General features: G+C 38.1%; 1 protein-coding gene across 5 annotated transcripts in view; it reads left to right on the top strand.

Annotated features, from left to right (window-relative positions):
* LOC127444827 (FRAS1-related extracellular matrix protein 2-like) overlaps positions 1–18,390 on the top strand; it is a 50,388-nt gene that overhangs the window by 25,130 nt on the left and 6,868 nt on the right. For 2 of the 5 annotated variants that reach the window (XM_051704372.1, XM_051704375.1), the window contains exons 10-18: positions 586–750; positions 886–1,068; positions 1,237–1,367; positions 4,591–4,749; positions 5,782–6,085; positions 6,320–6,451; positions 6,579–6,910; positions 7,136–7,328; positions 9,353–9,457. In XM_051704372.1, coding sequence (XP_051560332.1) covers positions 586–750; positions 886–1,068; positions 1,237–1,367; positions 4,591–4,749; positions 5,782–6,085; positions 6,320–6,451; positions 6,579–6,910; positions 7,136–7,328; positions 9,353–9,457 — 1,704 coding nt within the window. Of the gene's footprint in view, positions 1–585; positions 751–885; positions 1,069–1,236; positions 1,368–4,590; positions 4,750–5,781; positions 6,086–6,319; positions 6,452–6,578; positions 6,911–7,135; positions 7,335–9,341; positions 9,500–18,390 lie in introns of all 5 variants that reach the window. The other 3 variants (XM_051704371.1, XM_051704373.1, XM_051704374.1) reach the window with 3 other exon arrangements.

Raw genomic sequence — 18,390 nt, 5'->3', positions numbered from 1 at the left:
TTTTGTGTATAGGGGATACCAAGGCTACTTGTCACATGAGGAAGTTGTCACAAAGGCTTTCAGTAATGATTTTCACAGTCAAAAGTGCATTTGCACAAATGTTTGTTTTCTCTAGCTGAAGTTTTGTATGTTTAAAAACATCTAGCTCTTAATTTCTGTGAATAAATTACCCTCCAAATTAAATGTTTCCTATTACCATATTTTTTTGCAGCTCTTGGGTAAACAAACAAACATAATCATGTTCATTTCATTATGAGAAGGGTCAGCTACACAATAAAGCAGATTTTCCCTGAAAGATTTAAATGTGTTCTTAAGACAAAGGTATTTTTCATGAAAGTCTGATTTGGGCCTTGTTAGAGCAAGTTGTCATATAAGGTCAACCTGTGTTCAATGTATCCATGTGTATGTGTTGAACTGAATTTGTTTTCCTGGGCAATAATGCTAAAAATGTTTATTAGCATTTGTAGCCAAGACTTTAAGGTATGTGGATATGCATAAATATAATTTTAAAAATAAATCTACCCTGAAAAACACTGACCGGAGTAAAATGTGTTAAAACTGTCTCCCCAATTTGTATGTTTACAGGTGAGATTGAGAAGCCATGTGTAGTGTCTTTAGTTGATGACTCAATTCATGAAGAGGATGAGGAGTTCCGCTTGGTTTTGGGCACCCCCAAGAGTAGATTACCGTATGGAGCTTCAGTGGGAAAACAGAAAGAGGCTTTGGTCACTGTCACCGACCTTAAGGACAGTGAGTATACTTTTATTGTTATATTTCTCCTTGACAAACATCAGTAAATAAAAACCTTGCTGGGCATATCAAAGTATTGGGACTAATACTTTGATATTAATTTGTACTTGTTTTCTATGATTCACATTCTCTCAGAATCCGTCATCAGGTTTGCTGATATCAAATACAGCATTAGAGAGCCACAAGTTCCTGGAGAGATTGCAGTAGTGAAGATCCCTGTCCTACGCCAGGGTGATACCTCCAAGGTCTCTGTGGTGAGAATTCATACCAAGGATGGCTCTGCAACATCAGGAGAGGACTACAATCCGCTTTCTCAAGGTCAGCACGAGTCCAAATGCATGAAGGCTAAACTACGAATCCCACTACATGCCATACTAATAGCAGAATTTATTCTAAAACATGTAACACTACTACAGATTATTATTTTGATAAGCAGAACAGATGGATTACTCCTCTCTGTACTTCTTTGTTTGTTTGTCCTTATAGATGTGGAGTTTAAAGAGAGTGAGACAGAGCATGTGGTTGAGATCCAAGTTCTATATGATGGACAAAGAGAGATCCGTGAGGCTTTCACCGTTCACATGAAGCCTGACGAGTATATGGTGGCTGAGACACAGGTCAGATACCATCATCTCTATAAATACCCCCAGAGACGCCACATCACACAGTCACATAGACACACACTAACGTGCCTTTCTTGCTAAAATAGCCAAGCGGCAGCTGCCTCTGTCAGCAAAGGGCAATCACTGTCTCCAGTCTCTTTCAGAGGAGTCTGTATGGTGCAGATTGGTCTCAGTGGACACACTGACCTATAAAAAGAGTTATTCTCTGAACATGTATACAGCCATGTTTTAAATGTGTTTGAATTGAGTCCTACTATTTAGACAGGTAGTATATTGAAATTAAAGGCCCTGAATAAGCAATATCACCATTTTGTGTTAAACGCCTTGAGTGTTGGAGTCATGTGACGCCATGCGAGGATCGGACGTGTGCATGGCGAGCTCTGCACACTTTGCTAGTTTTAACACTTTTAATGATATCAACCGGTGAGATTCGATACACTCTGTTTCATAACTGTTCTAGGAGGAGAATATGTCAAAGAATTCAAAATCCTCAGGCTCTGGAGACATTAAAAGACACTTACGTGCTCAAGCTGATACCCCCGAGAGGGCCACGAGCCAGAGAGCCGATTTATTCGGAGAAATGCAGGAAGTGCGACGAGAGTTGCTGGGCATGTCGGCAATGCTGACGAAGGTCGTTGCTGACTTGAAGGATCTCGCTGTGATACGTCGATCGATCACTGCCATGGAGGCGAAGTTCCCTGAGATGGTTACAAGAGTGGGGGATGTCGAGAAACAGATTGATTATCTGGAGTAATCGGAAAGGGAATTATCTGCTAATCCGCTAGCAACCAAGGTGGATTTGGAGTGTGTCTGGGAGAAGTTGGAGGACATGGAGAACCGTAGCCGGCGGAATAATGTCCGTATTGTTGGAATTCCTGAGGACGAAGATGGTCGGGATATGGTGAAATTCCTGGATGGGCTCCTTCCTAATCTGCTCAATATAACAGGCCATAAGCTTGAAATCGAGTGAGCTCACAGGGTTCCGGCGTGGAGATCCGCAGAGGGAGACAGGCCCCGATCAATTCTGGCCAAATTTCTGAGATCATCCGATAAAGATCTTGTGTTACGCGAGGCGAGGAGTAAAGGAAGGCTTTCTTGGAAAAACCACAGCATTTGCTTGTTCCCAGACTTTGCAAAGTTGACAAGAGAGAAACATGATCGATTCAAGGAATGCAAGAAACTTTTACATCACGGAAGGTCGCTTTTGCACTGATATTCCCGGCCAAATTAAGAATAGATGCTAAGGAGGGCCGTAAAACATTCACATGCCTACAGCAAGCGATGTCCTTCATAAAGTCAAGGGATTGAGTAAGTCATTTTGTGGTACTCAAGTTGCAGCCAAATGGACCGGCTCACTGATCATTCACTTGACTGTTTGAGGAAAATGAGCGGTTTTTTTGTGTTGGCTCCGCCTAGCGGCTGGAGTTTATTTTGCAGAGTGGCACACTTTCAGGACAGTTTTGTGGATGAATCCACAATTGTGGATGAGTCGGTTTTGGCTAACCGACTAAGTAAAGTTATGACATCTCTTATACATATAGATCAGGTGGGGTTTATCTGGGGCCGTAACTCTTCTGATAACATTAAGCGTTTCATCAATATCATGTGGTCAGTAGCAAATGATCAGTCTGCAGTCGCTGCCATCTCACTTGACGCTGAAAAGGCATTTGATATGGTAGAATGGGATTATCTTTTTAAGAGTTTGGAAATGTACGGGTTCGGGAATACTTTTATTGGGTGGATTAAGTTACTTTATAGACACCCGGTAGCGGCCGTTCAAACGAATGGATTAATTTAAGATTATTTTACTCTGGATAGGGGCACCTGGCAGGGTTGCCCTCTTTCCCCCTTATTGTTCTGTCTTGCCCTGGAACCATTAACAGCCGCGATAAGAAAGGAGGATGATTTTCCAGGGGTGGTGGTTGGTGGCGTGGCGCATAAGCTTTTTGCTTTATGCAGATGATATTTTATTATTTGTCTCCGACCCCACTAGATCTATGCCTTGCCTCCACAGAATAATCTCAGGATACAGAGTGAATTGGTCTAAATCCGAAGCTTTGTCTCTGACAGCGTACTGCCCGGTAATGGCTTTTCAGCCAGGCGCCTTCCAGTTGCCCAAACAGCGCATTACGTATTTGGGTATTTTATTCCCAGCAAATTTGTGTGATTTAGTTAGAGTTAATTTTGACCCTTTTATAGAAAGGTTTTTGAGCGATGTGGGCAGGTGGGCTTCATTACATTTATCTATGATTGGGAAGGTTAATGTTATTAAAATGAATTGTATTCCAAAATTCAATTACTTGCTACAATCTCTCCCTATAGATGTCCCTCTCTCTTATCTCAAGCAGTTTGATATATAAGTCCTTCATTATGAATGGTAAATGTCCCAGATTACATTTCAGTAAGTTGCATAGGCCGATTGACAAAGGTGGGCTAGGCCTACACAAGATTTTGTTTTATTATTATGCATTCGGTCTCAGACATTTGGCTCATTGGTTGCTTCCACCTGAGAGCCCCTCCCTGGTTTTTTATTGAACAGGAAGCTCTTGCCCCTATTTTGCCATTGCAAAGCCTTTCTATTAAACTAACCAGAAATGTGAAGTTACACCCCATTATCTTGCATTTGCACTCGGTATAGACAAAAGTGTCAAGAGTGTTTAATTCAGACATTTATTTAAATGTTGCCTCGAGCATATGGCTGAACCCAAAATTATGTATTAATAAGTCCCCTTTCTGCTGGTCAGAGTGGATTGTAAGGGAGGTTAGTATGCTCAGTGACCTGTATGAGAGTGGAGTGTTGAGATCCTTTGAAAATATGGTTCAATATTTTGGGATTCACAGGTCTCAGTTCTTTAGGTATTTACAGATGCGCCACCTGCTCTGTACTATTTTTGGGAGCAGCATACACCCCCCTAAAGCAGCAGATACTCTGGGAGTGGTGATTACTGCTTTTGGAAAAGGGTAATATTTGGGGGGAAGGGTTTAATTTTATATAATTTGATTCCACATTTTCTGTTATGTTTATTTAATTTGTTGAATGGAATCAATAAAAAAATTTAATAATAAAAAACATATTGAGTGTTTATGTACAACTTGGACAAAAGGTGTTTTTACTTCCTCTTATGTTATTGTAGGATTGGCTCAGAGTTTCACCCTTCTCACCTGAAATGGGATTGATGGTCTAAATGGTTGCCTTTTCCTCTCCTACTTTCTGTAGATGAACAAGGCTATTGTCTACATCGAAGAGATGAATAGTGTGGCTGATGTCACCTTCCCAGCTGTGCCTCAGGTGGTGTCATTGCTGTTGTATGATGATACAACTCGGGTTAAGGACAATCCCCATCCTCCAACTGGATATCCTGTTGTTTGTGTGACGGTGAGTGTCACCAATGACCACTTTTATATGCACTTAAGAAAACAGTTTATTCCACAGTTTTTACAGAAAGCAGCATTCTGAAACATCATGTAAACTAGCCGATTTCCTTACATCGTTTAAGGGATTAAAAGCAGCTTAACACACCAAGGTTTATCCCAGAGAACGCAGCTTAATGTGGCCATGTAAATGTATAAGCAGCAATCTAACTGTTTTTCTGAGGAGTGTGCATTTGCATTTATAATACAAACGTTATAGGATGGAGCCCAATAACATGTCAACACAGCGGAAACAAATTTAACATTTCTGGGAGTACAGTGGGAAAATCACATCTACTACAGTATAAACTATACCTACTTATACACACCACCAATGCAAAATATCGACTGTCCCTCATGTTTGCATATATGCACTTGTTCATTGGGGGAATCACAGAGTTTTACATGAGAGGGAAACCCCACTATTGCAGCACAATTCTGCTGCAGGGTGAGATAGAAAGTGAAGTATACAAACACAGCAACAATTATGGAATATCTGGAAATAAAGTGAAAAAAAAAAAACTGAGAATAAAATATTCCTCGGATCCCATGTGTTATTTACTCCAGCGTCAAGGGGAAATTACGTTGCTGTGGAGAAAGCTGCTTACTGAACGAGCCGCATGTATACGAGAGTAAAGATAAAGTCGTTAACACAGCTCATTTAAACGCATACACTGATTTCGTGCCTTAAGCAGCTTTCTCGCAATAAAAGGATTTCTGGTGTCCATGTAAACGAGCTCATTATTGGCCATTGGACCTTTTCACAATTAATGACTTGAGTTTTTCTGTCCCTATTCTTAATGTCTTATTTTCATATGACCTCAACACATACTGTAAATAATAATAATAATAATAATAATAATAATAATAATAAACAGTCTCAACAGAGTGTCTCCTGACTAGTAATTGAATGTTTGTAGTTTGCTTTTTTTAGCCCCTCATTCTTCAAAAACACATCAACATTTCTGATTGCCTCCTTGTGTCTATGTTCCATCAGGCCTGCAACCCCAAATACTTTGACTTTGACAAGACCGGTTCCATTTGCGCAGTGGAGAACATCAACGATACAATGACTCAGTACCGCTGGTTGGTTAGTGCCCCAAGCGGGCCGGATGGAGTTACCAGCCCCATGCGTGAAGTGGACACCAACACCTTTTTCACAAACACTAAGTCAATCACCCTAGATTCAATCTATTTTCAGGCTGGCTCCCGCGTGCAATGTGCCGCCCGAGCCTTCAATGCCAATGGAGACGCTGGGCTGGAGCACAGCTCACCCATTGTGGTTATAAGCCGAGAGGAAGGTGAGGCTGATGTCACCTGCACAATTTGGCTCACTGCTCAATAGAGTAGAATTATTAATACAACATTACAACTTCTTCTGTAGTGTCTTGGACAATAATTTAAAACTGCATTTGTTTTGCCAATAAAATGAGTTAAGATAGAAAAAAGAAAAAAAACTCCATTAGGCAACAAGATTGACAAGGAACAAACACTAATACTTGCAGATTTGATTTGATTTGCATTACTATGTGCAGGTCTGTGTCAGCCTCGTATACCTGGTACAGTGGGTGCCGAACCGTTCTCAGCTAAAATCCGTTACACTGGCCCAGATGATCCTGATTACCCCAATATGATCAAACTCACCATCACTATGCCCCACATGGATGGTGAGTGAGCACTTCCATCACAATCAATGCATCGTTGAGTATATGCCAACCAAAATGTCAAAAAAGACCAGTATATTTTGTCCAATTGAACCCTTTTTTTTTATTTTATTTATTCTTTTTTTACCAGGCATGCTGCCTGTTATCTCCACACGTCCCCTCTCCAACTTTGAGCTGACCCTGAGTCCAGACGGCACACGAGTAGGGAACCACCGCTGCTCTAACCTCCTGGATTTCAATGAGATTCAAACAGCACATGGCTTTATTACTGATTCCACAAAGAACCCAGAAATTATTGGTGAAACTTCGCCCTACCAGTACAGTGTGGCCATGCGTAGCGCCAATTCCCTTCGATTTTACCGCAACCTCAACCTGGAGGCATGTCTGTGGGAGTTCAGTAGCTACTATGACATGTCAGAACTTCTGAATGACTGTGGGGGATCTATCGGCACAGATGGACAGGTAAGGAGCTCAGGAACTACAGGTTGTTAGGAATGGAGTGATATATTTAGAAAAGCCTCTCAATAATGATCTTCATATAAAGATTAAATATCCTAACCCTAGAAGAGTGTTTAAGGAAATTTGAAAACATATGCAATTTCAGCTCCTAAAAACTCTGCTTGCTTATCCTTGAGATAATTATTATTAAAAAATGTTATGTGTCTTCATGTGTACCTGTGTCTGCAGGTGCTGAATCTTGTTCAGTCCTATGTAACCCTGCGGGTGCCTCTGTTTGTATCCTACGTCTTCCACTCTCCTGTTGCTGTTGGCGGCTGGCAACATTTTGACCTGAGATCTGAGCTGCGGCTCACCTTTGTGTATGACACTGCCATATTTTGGCAAGATGGTATTGGAAGCCCACCAGAAGCCGAACTGCAAGGTAATATATAAATACCATACTGCAAGTATTAGAAACCCTGCTTTAATAACCAGTACAGTGATGCATCAGAAAATTACTGCTGAACTGACCCTTCGCTAAACTCCGCCCCTTGGTTACGTTTGCTCGCTCTGACAAGCTCTGCAGAACTCCCCATTGGAATGAATGGGAGACTGCAGTGAAGGATGCAGTTTTTGGCCAAATATTCTTATAAATGTAATGGATAATATTTTTACGTGGGCTGTATGAATAGTGAAATTGTAATGCATATTTATCTGAAGTTTTTTGTACATGAAATTGTTAAATTACACAGTAGTTTTGTTAAAAACTGCGGAGACTGTGAATCAGAATCAAGGCAAACAATTATTACAGTCACTTGAAAAGAGAAAAACGTCATTTAATAGCTTTTACACATCTAATAACATTAGTGTAAGTGAACAGAGCTGTTTATAACGTCTCATAACACACTTATTTTGATGCTGTGAACTGTTTATTTGCTATTGCTTTTATTATTATCACAGTGGAGATGATAGTGGACTTTAGGAGGAACGCCCCAACATTGACCCCGCTCAAAATTCTGAACAGCACTGTGGCAGCAGTGGAGTCATTCAGGTTCCTGGGCACTACCATCTCACAGGACCTGAAGTGGGAGACCCACATTGACTCCACTGTGAAAAAGGCCCAGCAGAGGTTGTACTTCCTTCACCAGCTGAGGAAGTTCAACCTGCCACAGGCGCTGCTGATACAGTTCTACTCAGCAGTCATTGAGTCTGTCCTCTGCACTTCAGTAACTGTCTGGTTTGGTTCAGCTATGAAATCGGACATCAGAAGACTACAAAGGACAGTTTGGACTGCTGAGAGGATTATTGGTTGCCCTCCCTTCAAGAACTGTACACTTCCAGAGTGAGGAAAAGGGCTGGAAACGTCACTCTGGACCCCACTCACTCAGCCTACTCCCCTTTTGAACTGTTGCCTTCTGGTCGGCGCTACAGAGCAGTAAGCACCAGAACCGTCAGGCACAGGAACAATTTTTTCCCTCAGGCTATCCATCTCATGAACAGTTAAAACTGCCCCATTGAGCAATAATTATGTACAATACACAGCTTAGTCTATATATATTTATCCAACATATCCTACCTCTTCTGCAATTACATTCCCTTGCACTATCTGTATATAACAGATTTGAATTTGTACATACGTATATAAATATATATATATATATATATAAATTTGTCTTATTGTGTATTTCTATATATACTTATATTTTCTATGTTCTATTCACTTTTTATTTTTATTCTATTTTTTATTATTATTGTTGTTGTATTGTTTGTGCACTGGAAGCTTCTGTCACCAAGACAAATTCCTTGTATGTGTAAGCATACTTGGCAATAAAGCTCATTCTCATCATTACATAAATGAATTAATGTTCAGTTTTTAGCTTTATTTTACCTAGGAGCAAATGTAGGTGTCGTTGCAGATGTTATATGTTCATTTGGGAATGAGGGCTAATACAGTTTAATCCATAACATGCTCTTCTCCAGATTTATTTAAAGATTTTTTTACTCGTGACACTATTACAAATGACCCGGCAACAACGTGTTTTACATTTTTTGGATTATTCTGTAAAAATCCCACTTAAAAGTACTCAAACACACAGTACTTCCACAGGCTGTCATTGGAAAATAGCAAACGCGTGTCAGAGAAATGGCAGCACAGCAATGGTTGCTAACAAGACATTATTCAGCAGAGACGGGCCACTTCTATTAAAATGAATGGGAGAGTGTTCCAAAGATGGCCGAGGGTGGACTGACTTGCTAGAAATACTTTGTTGCAACACAGGATTGGTCAGAACCGCTTTTAAACCGGGGCTTAGCGAAGGGTCAATTCAAGTACGCATGCATAAATATTAATGTATAGACTGCTCTTCCATAACTTTTAAAACATTTCCTATGCATAAACCTGCAATCATAAGCAAAATCTTCTGACATATCTGATGTTATTATTATTTGGGCATTCATCTTGTGTAGGTGCCATGTATCCAACCAGCATGAGGATCAATGAAGAAGGCCGGCTTGTTGTCAACTTCAAGACTGAGGCTCGATTCAGAGGACAGTTTGTAATGTCTCATCCAGGTAACCCTCTTGTGGTCATATTCTCTCAAATTATTTCTATACGTGCTCGTTGTCATGAGTGTCAGAATCCCCACTCAGTACACTTGTTTTGCATAAATTTTACATGGTCTCTGTTTGCATATCCGTTGCCTATAATTAGACTCTGTTTTGGCGTGCTTTTGAGGACTCTGATCACCATGGTGTCACAATCCTCATATAAATAACTATTATGTGTTATTTTTGAAAAATACCTGTCTTACAAATTACCTGATTCTGTGACACATTATCTCCCGGATATCCACAATAAAACGGTCAAACTACAGATGTAGAATTCTTCAGCTAAAATTAATATTTTTTCTCCTCCATTTTCATCGTCCTCCTTATCTCTCTTCTCTGCAGCGCTCATAGTGATGGGTCGTTCATGAACAATTCGTTCTTTTTGAACGAATCTTTTATATGACTCGTTATGCAACAACGCACAACAGAAAAAAATACAACAACATTATACATGTGTACATACAATCTCCAAAATGATATGCACGAGGGACATACAGTTTCGGCACAAAGGGAAAACAAATAAACAAACAAAACTAAAAACAAAATAAAAAGGAGAAAAACCTTATCCCAGTATTGTATCTCTATTTATAATAGACTTCATAATCTTATTTAATATCTGGGATGTTTTTAAAGGCTTTTTTGTTTCTTTTAAGTTTACACAGAGAATCAGTAAAACCTTTTATCTCAGAGCGAAATAAAATAAAGTTAGGTTTGAATGTTATTACTTTGGATTTGTGGATATTATATTTTCCCAACAAGCACAGGATTTTGACAGCATTGTCAAAGAGAACAGAAACAGTGTTACAAAATAGAAACAGGACCATTTCTTCTTTGATGTCAAAAGAAAGTAAAAATAAGTAATGAGATCTCAGTCCAGAATGAATTTGAAAAGGAACATATAAAATAATAGATGAGGCACTGATTCAATTTCAGAACCACAAAAAGAACATTCTGGTTGAATTTCCATAAATTTAGATAAGAATAAATTGCAAGGCTAAAAATTGTGAAGGATTTTTACTATGAATCTCTAACCTTGTTTGGTATCACAAAAAGGTTATGTACAGTCCAGACATTATGAAAAGATATTGAAGTATAACTTTGTCGCCATAACACCATTGCTTTTTCAAATATTAAATTTGGAATAAAGAACCAGGGAGCATTACCACATAACAGGCATTGTTTAACCCAGTTGACCTGGTTAAGGGTTGTGAAATTTATAGTGTTAAAGCCCCCATCAGCGTAGTTTCTAATCATTGTTTTCCTCTTAAAGAGTCAAATGAAGCAGCTGTTTTAGAGTCAACATATAAAGATAAGGCAGGATAAACCATTCTTGAAACGACTTCAGCTTTCAAGAGCAGTATCCGTCCCTGTATGGTTAGGCCCCTCTGAAGCCATCCATTGAGAATAGTTTTTGTTTTCTGCATCTTAAGAAAAAAGTTGTCATCCAGTCTTTCACGAGCTGATTTGTTGATTGTGATTCCAAGATATTTCACTGATCGTTTGACTTTCACTCCGCAAATAGAAGATTTGTTAGATTCATGAACAGTTAGTATCTCACACATGTCCCTATTAATTAGAAGGCCGGAAGCGTTTGAAAAGATTTCCAATCCATCCATAACACTCAGAACCTGGTTTTTTTCTTTAAGAAAAATACATGTGTCATCTGCCAGCAGACTGATTAAGACAATATTTTCACCAATTCTTATACCCTCAGCACTAATACAATTCACTGTATAAAGATTCAATAATTCTGCTGCAATCAAAAATAAGAAAGGGGAAATCGGGCAACCTTTTCGTATATCCCTACTAAGTACAAAACTTTTAGAATTTCCTCCTGCAAGGGCAACACTGCTATTTATACCTTTGTATATAGTTCGAACCACGTTTTTACATTTGAATTCAAATACAAATTTATCTAAAGCTGTATATATAAATTCATCCTCAACAGAATCAAATGCCTTATAAAAGTCTAGAAACAAAACAATGGCACCATCTTCAACATGATCAGAATAGTCTAACATATCTAATACAAGGCGAATATTATTCGAGATATGTCTACCCTTCGTAAAACCTGACTGTTATTGAAATTATTTCTTCCAGACAAGGCTTCAAAATCTTTTAGCAAAAAGAGAAGTTAATAATTTATAATCAGAATTTAGTAGTGTGATGGGATGCCAATTTTCGATATAAAGACTATCTTTATTTATTATAAGTCCTTGTTTCTTAGTTTTTAATAGTTAACCAGATCTTAAGCAATCTTCAAAAACAGAAAAAAATTAATCTCTTAGATCCTTCCAAAAATTCATATAAAAAGGTAAGCCATCAGGGCCAGGACTTTTATTTAAAGGAGTTTTGGATAATGTATGATCTAACTCTTCTAATGATAAGGGACTTTCACAAATATGTGAGATATGCGAGAGATTTTGGGTATAAAGTGATCAATTCTGTTGAAAAATGTTTCACACCATTCAAAATGGAAAGATGAGGAATAAAGGTTTTGATAGAAATTGGAAATACATGAATTTATAATTTTATTGTCAGAAGTAAGGATGTTATTTACATAAAGACACAAAGATTTTTTTTAGAATGAACTGGAATATTTTTCACCATATTCAAGCCATTTGGCTCTTGATCTTAAAAAGGTTCCTCTCGCTTTTTCTAAATACAGCTTGTCAAGATTCTCTTGTAGAACATGCAGTCTCATTTTGTTATTTTCATTAAGTAGCAGTTTTCTGAGAAGATTATTTTACTCAATATGTCTTTTTGAATTGTGTTTTCTTTTTAAACTGTTCTTGACCATATTTAATTGAAAAGCTTCTACACTCATTTTTTAATAATTCCCATTTTAGATATATAGATATATCAGTCATATCTTTGTATTTTTATATGATACGTATCTTGTATTGCTACACAATAAGGGCTTTGGTCTAAAAATGAACAATTCAGTTTCCAATCAAATTAATTTTTATTTTTTGCCGCCTTAGCATTTGAGAGCAGCAAAGAAATTCCAGTGTGGTCTGTAAGAGGAGCTGGTGAGATTTCACAAGAGCAGATGAAAAGAGTCAAAGAATCTGAAATCAACCAAAGGTCTATTCGTGATTTTTGTGACATACCACTTTTAAACCAAGTAAATGAGTCTGTCGAGTAAGGGTGAAGAAACCTAAAGGAGTCTATTAGTGACAAAGCAATTACGACAGGATTATTAACAGGGTTTCTGCAGGTTTTATGTAGCTAAATTTAAGCCTTTAAGACCTTTTTAAGACCAACTAAAGAAAATTGAAGGAATCAATTGAAGGGAACACAAAATGTCAATATGTTCTCTAAATGTAAATGTCTAGGGAGCACTATATTTATAGCAACACTTCAAAGTTGAATAAATGCAACTTTCAGTAGATCTCCATTACTTTTTAACTTATTTTACAAAAAGTATCTTAATGCTTGAATACCTCTGCTCCCAACCACCAGAATGTGGAAATAACTTTTACCTTCTGATTGGACTCATTGTATCAGCTATATTCCTCTACAACACTGCTGAGTCACTTACTGATAAATGAAGCAGCACATACCACCACCTATCCTGTTCAATGAATATTTAGCGATCTAATGTAAGCTGTGTGGTGCAGAAATTAGGCGTAGTCTTCACTCTAATATAACTTAAAAAGGGTGACCAGATTTTTAATGTCTCAAAACGGGACACTTGTGTGTGTATGTGTGTGTGTGTTTAAACAAGGGATCATAAAAATTGCATTTTGTTTTTATTTAGTACTGCCCTTTAGAAGCTATTTGACATAACAGATCCTCACATATATATTCCAGAAGACAAAATAGTAATAGTATTTACACACATGATCCTGTTCGGAAGTTTACATTCCCTTGGTTTTTAATATGGTGTGTTGCTTTCTCAGTGATCAATGGCTGTTTGTGTAATAATTGTTCATGAGTCTCTGCTTTGTCCTGAGCAGTGAAGATGTCCACTTTTCTTAAGAAAAAAACCCCAACTACTGTACAATTATTTGGTTTCTCAGCATCCAATGCGACCTTTCACGGGAATTCGGAGGATGCATGAGGTGGATCCTTCGTGGGCACTCACAACCCATGATTCTTTGCTTCAACGGAAATGTCAAAAAAAAAAAAAAAAAAAAAAACACACCAATTTGCCTGAAAATATGATGTGCAAATGCAAGTAATGTTAATTCCCACATTGATGTACCTCAGTAGATGGATGCAGAGTATATAATATGTACACTGTCAGCCAAAAGTTTGGAATAATGTACAGATTTTGCTCTTATGGAAAGAAATTGGTATTTTTATTCACCAAAGTGGCATTCAACTGATCACAATGTATTGTCAGGACATTAATAACATGAAAAATTACTATTACAATTTGAAAAAAAAAAAAAAAAAAACGTGAGGACTGAGGCATCTATTTCTCAAACTAGAGACTCTGATGTACTTATCCTCTTGTTTAGTTGTATCTGGGCCTTCCACATCTTTTTCTGTCCTTGTTAGAGCCAGCTGTCCTTTGTGTTTGAAGACTGTAGTGTACACCTTTGTATGAAATCTTCACTTTTTGGTAATTTCAAGCATTGTATAGCCTTCATTCCTCAAAACAATGATTGACTGAAGAGCTTCTAGAGAAAGCTGCTTCTTTTTTGCCATTTTTGACCTAATATTGACCTTAAGACATGCCAGTCTATGGCTTACTGTGGCAACTCAAAAACAAAGACAATGTTAAGTTTCATTTAATGAACCAAACAGCTTTCAGCAGTGTTTGATATTCAATGGCAAGTGATTTTCTAGTACCAAATTAGCAATTTAGCATAATTACTCGAGGATAAGTTTTGTTTTTTCAAATAGTGATGGTGCTGTTTTGTACATCAGTAATGTCCTGACCATACTTTGTGATCAGCTGAATGCCACTTTGGTGAATGAAAGTACCAAAATCTGTTCATTATTCCAAACTTTTGGGCGCCAGTGTATAATTATAGTAATATGGTAATATAGTAAAATGGCTATGTTCCATCAAGTTTTAAGCATGCAGTGGTTAAAAAGCCGAATCTAGACCCTGTGAACCTAAACAATTTTCAGCTTATTTCTAAACTGCCATTTCTTTTTTTTTTAGATTTTTCCCCTTTTTCTCCCAATTTGGAATGCCCAATTCCCAATATGCTTTTTAAGTCCTCGTGGTCGTGTAGTGATTCGCCTCAATCCGGATGAGGGAGGACGAATCCCAGTTGCCTCCACGTCTGAGACCATCAACCCGCGCATCTTATCACATGGCTTGTTGAGTGCGTTGACACGGAGACATAGCGCATGTGGAGGCTTCACGCCATCCACCGCAGCAACCACGCTCAACTCACTACGCGCCCCACTGAGAACGAACCACATTATAGCGACCACGAGGAGTTTACCCCATGTGACTCTACCCTCCCTAGCAACTGGGCCAATTTGGTTGGAGTCATTCAGCACGCCCTGGGATTTGAACTAGCAAACTCCAGGGGTGGTAGCCAGTGTATTTTACCACTGAGCTACCCAGGCCCCCTAAACTGCCATTTCTATCCAAGGTAGTGGAAAAGATAGTTTTAGCTTACTTTGTTTTTAAAGAAGAATACAGTCTTGGATAGATTTCTGTCAGGTTTCAGAGCTTGTCATAGTACAGAATCAGCTCTTCTTAAGGTAGAAGAGTTAGTCCTGTTAGACCTCAGTGCCGCTTTCAATACAATTGATCATGATATTCTTATTGAGTGTCTAAGACACTGTGCTGGCATTCAGGGTATGGCTCTGAAGTGGTGTACATCCAATCTGCAGGACAGAACACTTTCAGATAAAATTGGGAACTTTTCATCATCACATGGGGGGTTCCTCAGTGAGTTATTTTGGGACCGGTGTTATTTTCTTTATATATGCTTCCCCTTGGCTCAATTTTTAGAAAGCAAGGCATTTCTTATAATTTCTATGTGGATGATACACAGATGTATCTCCCTTTGAAGCATGGAAATGACCTGTCTTTAAATCTCTTTTTGAATACCTGGAGGATGTAAAATGCTGGATGAATAAAACATTTCTCCAGTTAAATGATAAAAAGACGGAGATCATATTTTGTGGCCCAAGTGGCTATGTGAAGACACTGAAGGACAGTTTAGGGCCTCAGTCTTCTAATGTGAATTTTTTTGTCATGCAGATCTTAAATTTGACAGACAGATCAGCTCAGTTGATGAGAATAGTTTCTTTCAACTGAGAACTATTGCCAAAGTTAAATCTGTACTTTCATTTAATGATCTAGAGAAAGTGATTCATGCGTTTGTATCATCATGCCTTGATTATTGTAATGCCTTTTATTTAGGGGTAAGTCAGGCTACTCTGTCACGACTGCAGCTGATTCAAAATGCTGTGGCTAGATTGTTGACTAATACCAGGAATAGGGACCATGTAACCCTCATTTTAGCTTCCCTTCATTGGTTACCTATAAAGCAAAGAATAGAATAAGGAATTGATGTATGTTTTTAAAGCTCTACACGGTCTGGAACCAGTTTATATTTTGGAACTTATAAACTCTCATTGTACTCAGAGGCCTCTCATATCAAATAATCAGCTGCTTCTTGATATCCCACAGTCACGCCTAAAGTATAAAGGGGATTGTGCCTTTGTTGTTGCTGCTCCGAGGCTGTGGAATGGGTTACCACTGTTCGTTAGGTCCTCGACCTCTGTCTATATGTTTAAAACCCATCTGAAGACACACTTGTTCCCTGTAGCTTATGATACGTTTTAATGGTTTTATATTTGCTGAAGCAAACGTGTGACAATGGATTTGTATTGTATGGATTTGTATCTGGTGTACATTACATAATTTTATCCTTTTAACTGTACAGCACTTTGGTACACTCAACAGTTTTTAAAGTGCTTTATTTAATAATATATAATTAAAATAAAGAATTATAGACTAAATGTACACCTATATAATCTGTTTTCTTTTCTCTCTACGTCATTATAACTCTCCTAAGATTTACCTCATACACTCCCTTCTTACTCTCGTGCTTGTTAAAAATTGGCGTGCTGTCATTGCAACCATCATAAGTTCTGTTTCCATTTGTCCTATGGCCGTCTCGTTTAAACGAGGCTTGTTTAAAGGAGGATGCTCGGTATACTGTAGCCTTCAAAGGACTCTTCCCAGCCTTTGAAACGAGACACAGCTAGAGTATCATCAAATCAACATGCGACGCATAGAAATTTCTTCTCTTCTCTCCAAACGATACCAAAGACAACAGCGAGAAGGAAAATTAGTATATTAAATGTAATTAGAAAAAATCAATTAGCCTACCAGCTGAAACCGGGACTTAATTACATTAAGAGAACTGTCAGGACACCGGGACACACCTCTTAAAAATGGGATGTCTGGTCACCCTATTTAAACGAAATGAGAAAATAATCCCTCATAACATTTAATGCCATGACCATATGAATTTAAGGCTTGTTGCTCAAATTTAAGACCTTTTTAAGGCCTTAATTTGCGGAAGGGCGAATTAAGACTTTTTAAGACCTTTTTAAGACCCACGGAAACCCTGATTAACAAAACCAGTTGTCCTTGAAGGGAACTTATCAATGTTGACAATAGGGGCCCCATTGAAGTCTCCTCCAGTTATAAAAGAGGCTTTTAACTGAAGAATCTTACAGGAAAGTTCTTGAAGGTGGACAGTATTTGCAGCAGAATTACTGAAGCCATAAACATTTCCTAGAATTAAAAAAAAAAAAATCCTCAAGCTCTATCACAGTTACAATCCATCTGCCCTCTGACAAGAAATGAGATTCATGTATATTTCCTTTAAAGTTTCTGTTAAATATAACTGCCATGCCACCCGAGTGATTAGTACAATGACAAAATAGAGCTCCCCCCACTGATTTTGCCAAAACTTTTCTTCCCTTTTACATGAGTGCGTTTCTTGAGGAAAGAAAGTATCCCTTTTTTGAGTATTACATAATAAAAAGGCTTTTCTCCCCATACATTAATTGAAAAACAAGAAAGTGAGAACATTAACATATCTAACTTTTAAATGACAAAGAGATCTGTTAAAGAGTGCAAAATCTCAATATTACATGGTACCCTTTTACAATTAGAACTATGTTGCATAAGTGTACCATTATTAGCTGACATGAACTAATCACGATAAAACAACTGCAACACACTGACTGTGAGCTGTAAAGAAAAAAATAAAAATAATGAAAAAAGACCAGTAATTGTCACTCGTGAAAGAGTGCTCAGCCTAGTAGTGATCAAGTGACAAATGAACGAAGATCCGAAGACCGACTCGGGAGGTGAACAAGTCAATCTATTTCCTGTAGAGACTATGCGGCTGTCACGTGACAAATGAACGATATGGTCTGAATAAAGTTTCGTTTATTTTGCTGAACGAGACTCAAAGATCCAAGTCAGTAAATAGATCCGATCTTCCCATCACTGCTCAGCATTGCTCACGCGCTTACCTTTACGCGCGCTGTCTTCTGATTCGTCGACAACATTTGCGTAATCAGTGTTGCCAATTTCTCATGGGAAATTGCCAAAGGCTCGCTGAAATGTCGCTAAAAGTAGCTAAATCACGTGATATCATTTATTACGTAATACGTCAAATTTACATATGTAAATGAATTGGCGTAAAGAGCTACGGCAATTCTTTAAGGGTGTAGAACCATGTTTTTGTCTTTTTGTTTTTTGTTGTTGTTGTTGTTTTTCTAACGATTTAACAATTAGTATTTAACTACTAATCATTTAGTCATCACTAACTGAACTTGCCAAACATTCAGACAGTGGGGGATTTCTATTTATTTTGTTTTGCAATTAAACTGCATTACTGAACAATGACAAAGTCCAAAATTATCCTAGCAATAGCAACCAGGGGTAGGCA

The sequence above is a fragment of the Myxocyprinus asiaticus genome, chromosome 8 (assembly GCF_019703515.2).
Source record: "Myxocyprinus asiaticus isolate MX2 ecotype Aquarium Trade chromosome 8, UBuf_Myxa_2, whole genome shotgun sequence".
NCBI classification, from domain to species: domain Eukaryota; kingdom Metazoa; phylum Chordata; class Actinopteri; order Cypriniformes; family Catostomidae; genus Myxocyprinus; species Myxocyprinus asiaticus.
The sequence above is the reverse complement of the archived record's forward strand: the minus strand, read 5'-3'. Positions and strand labels throughout refer to the sequence as shown.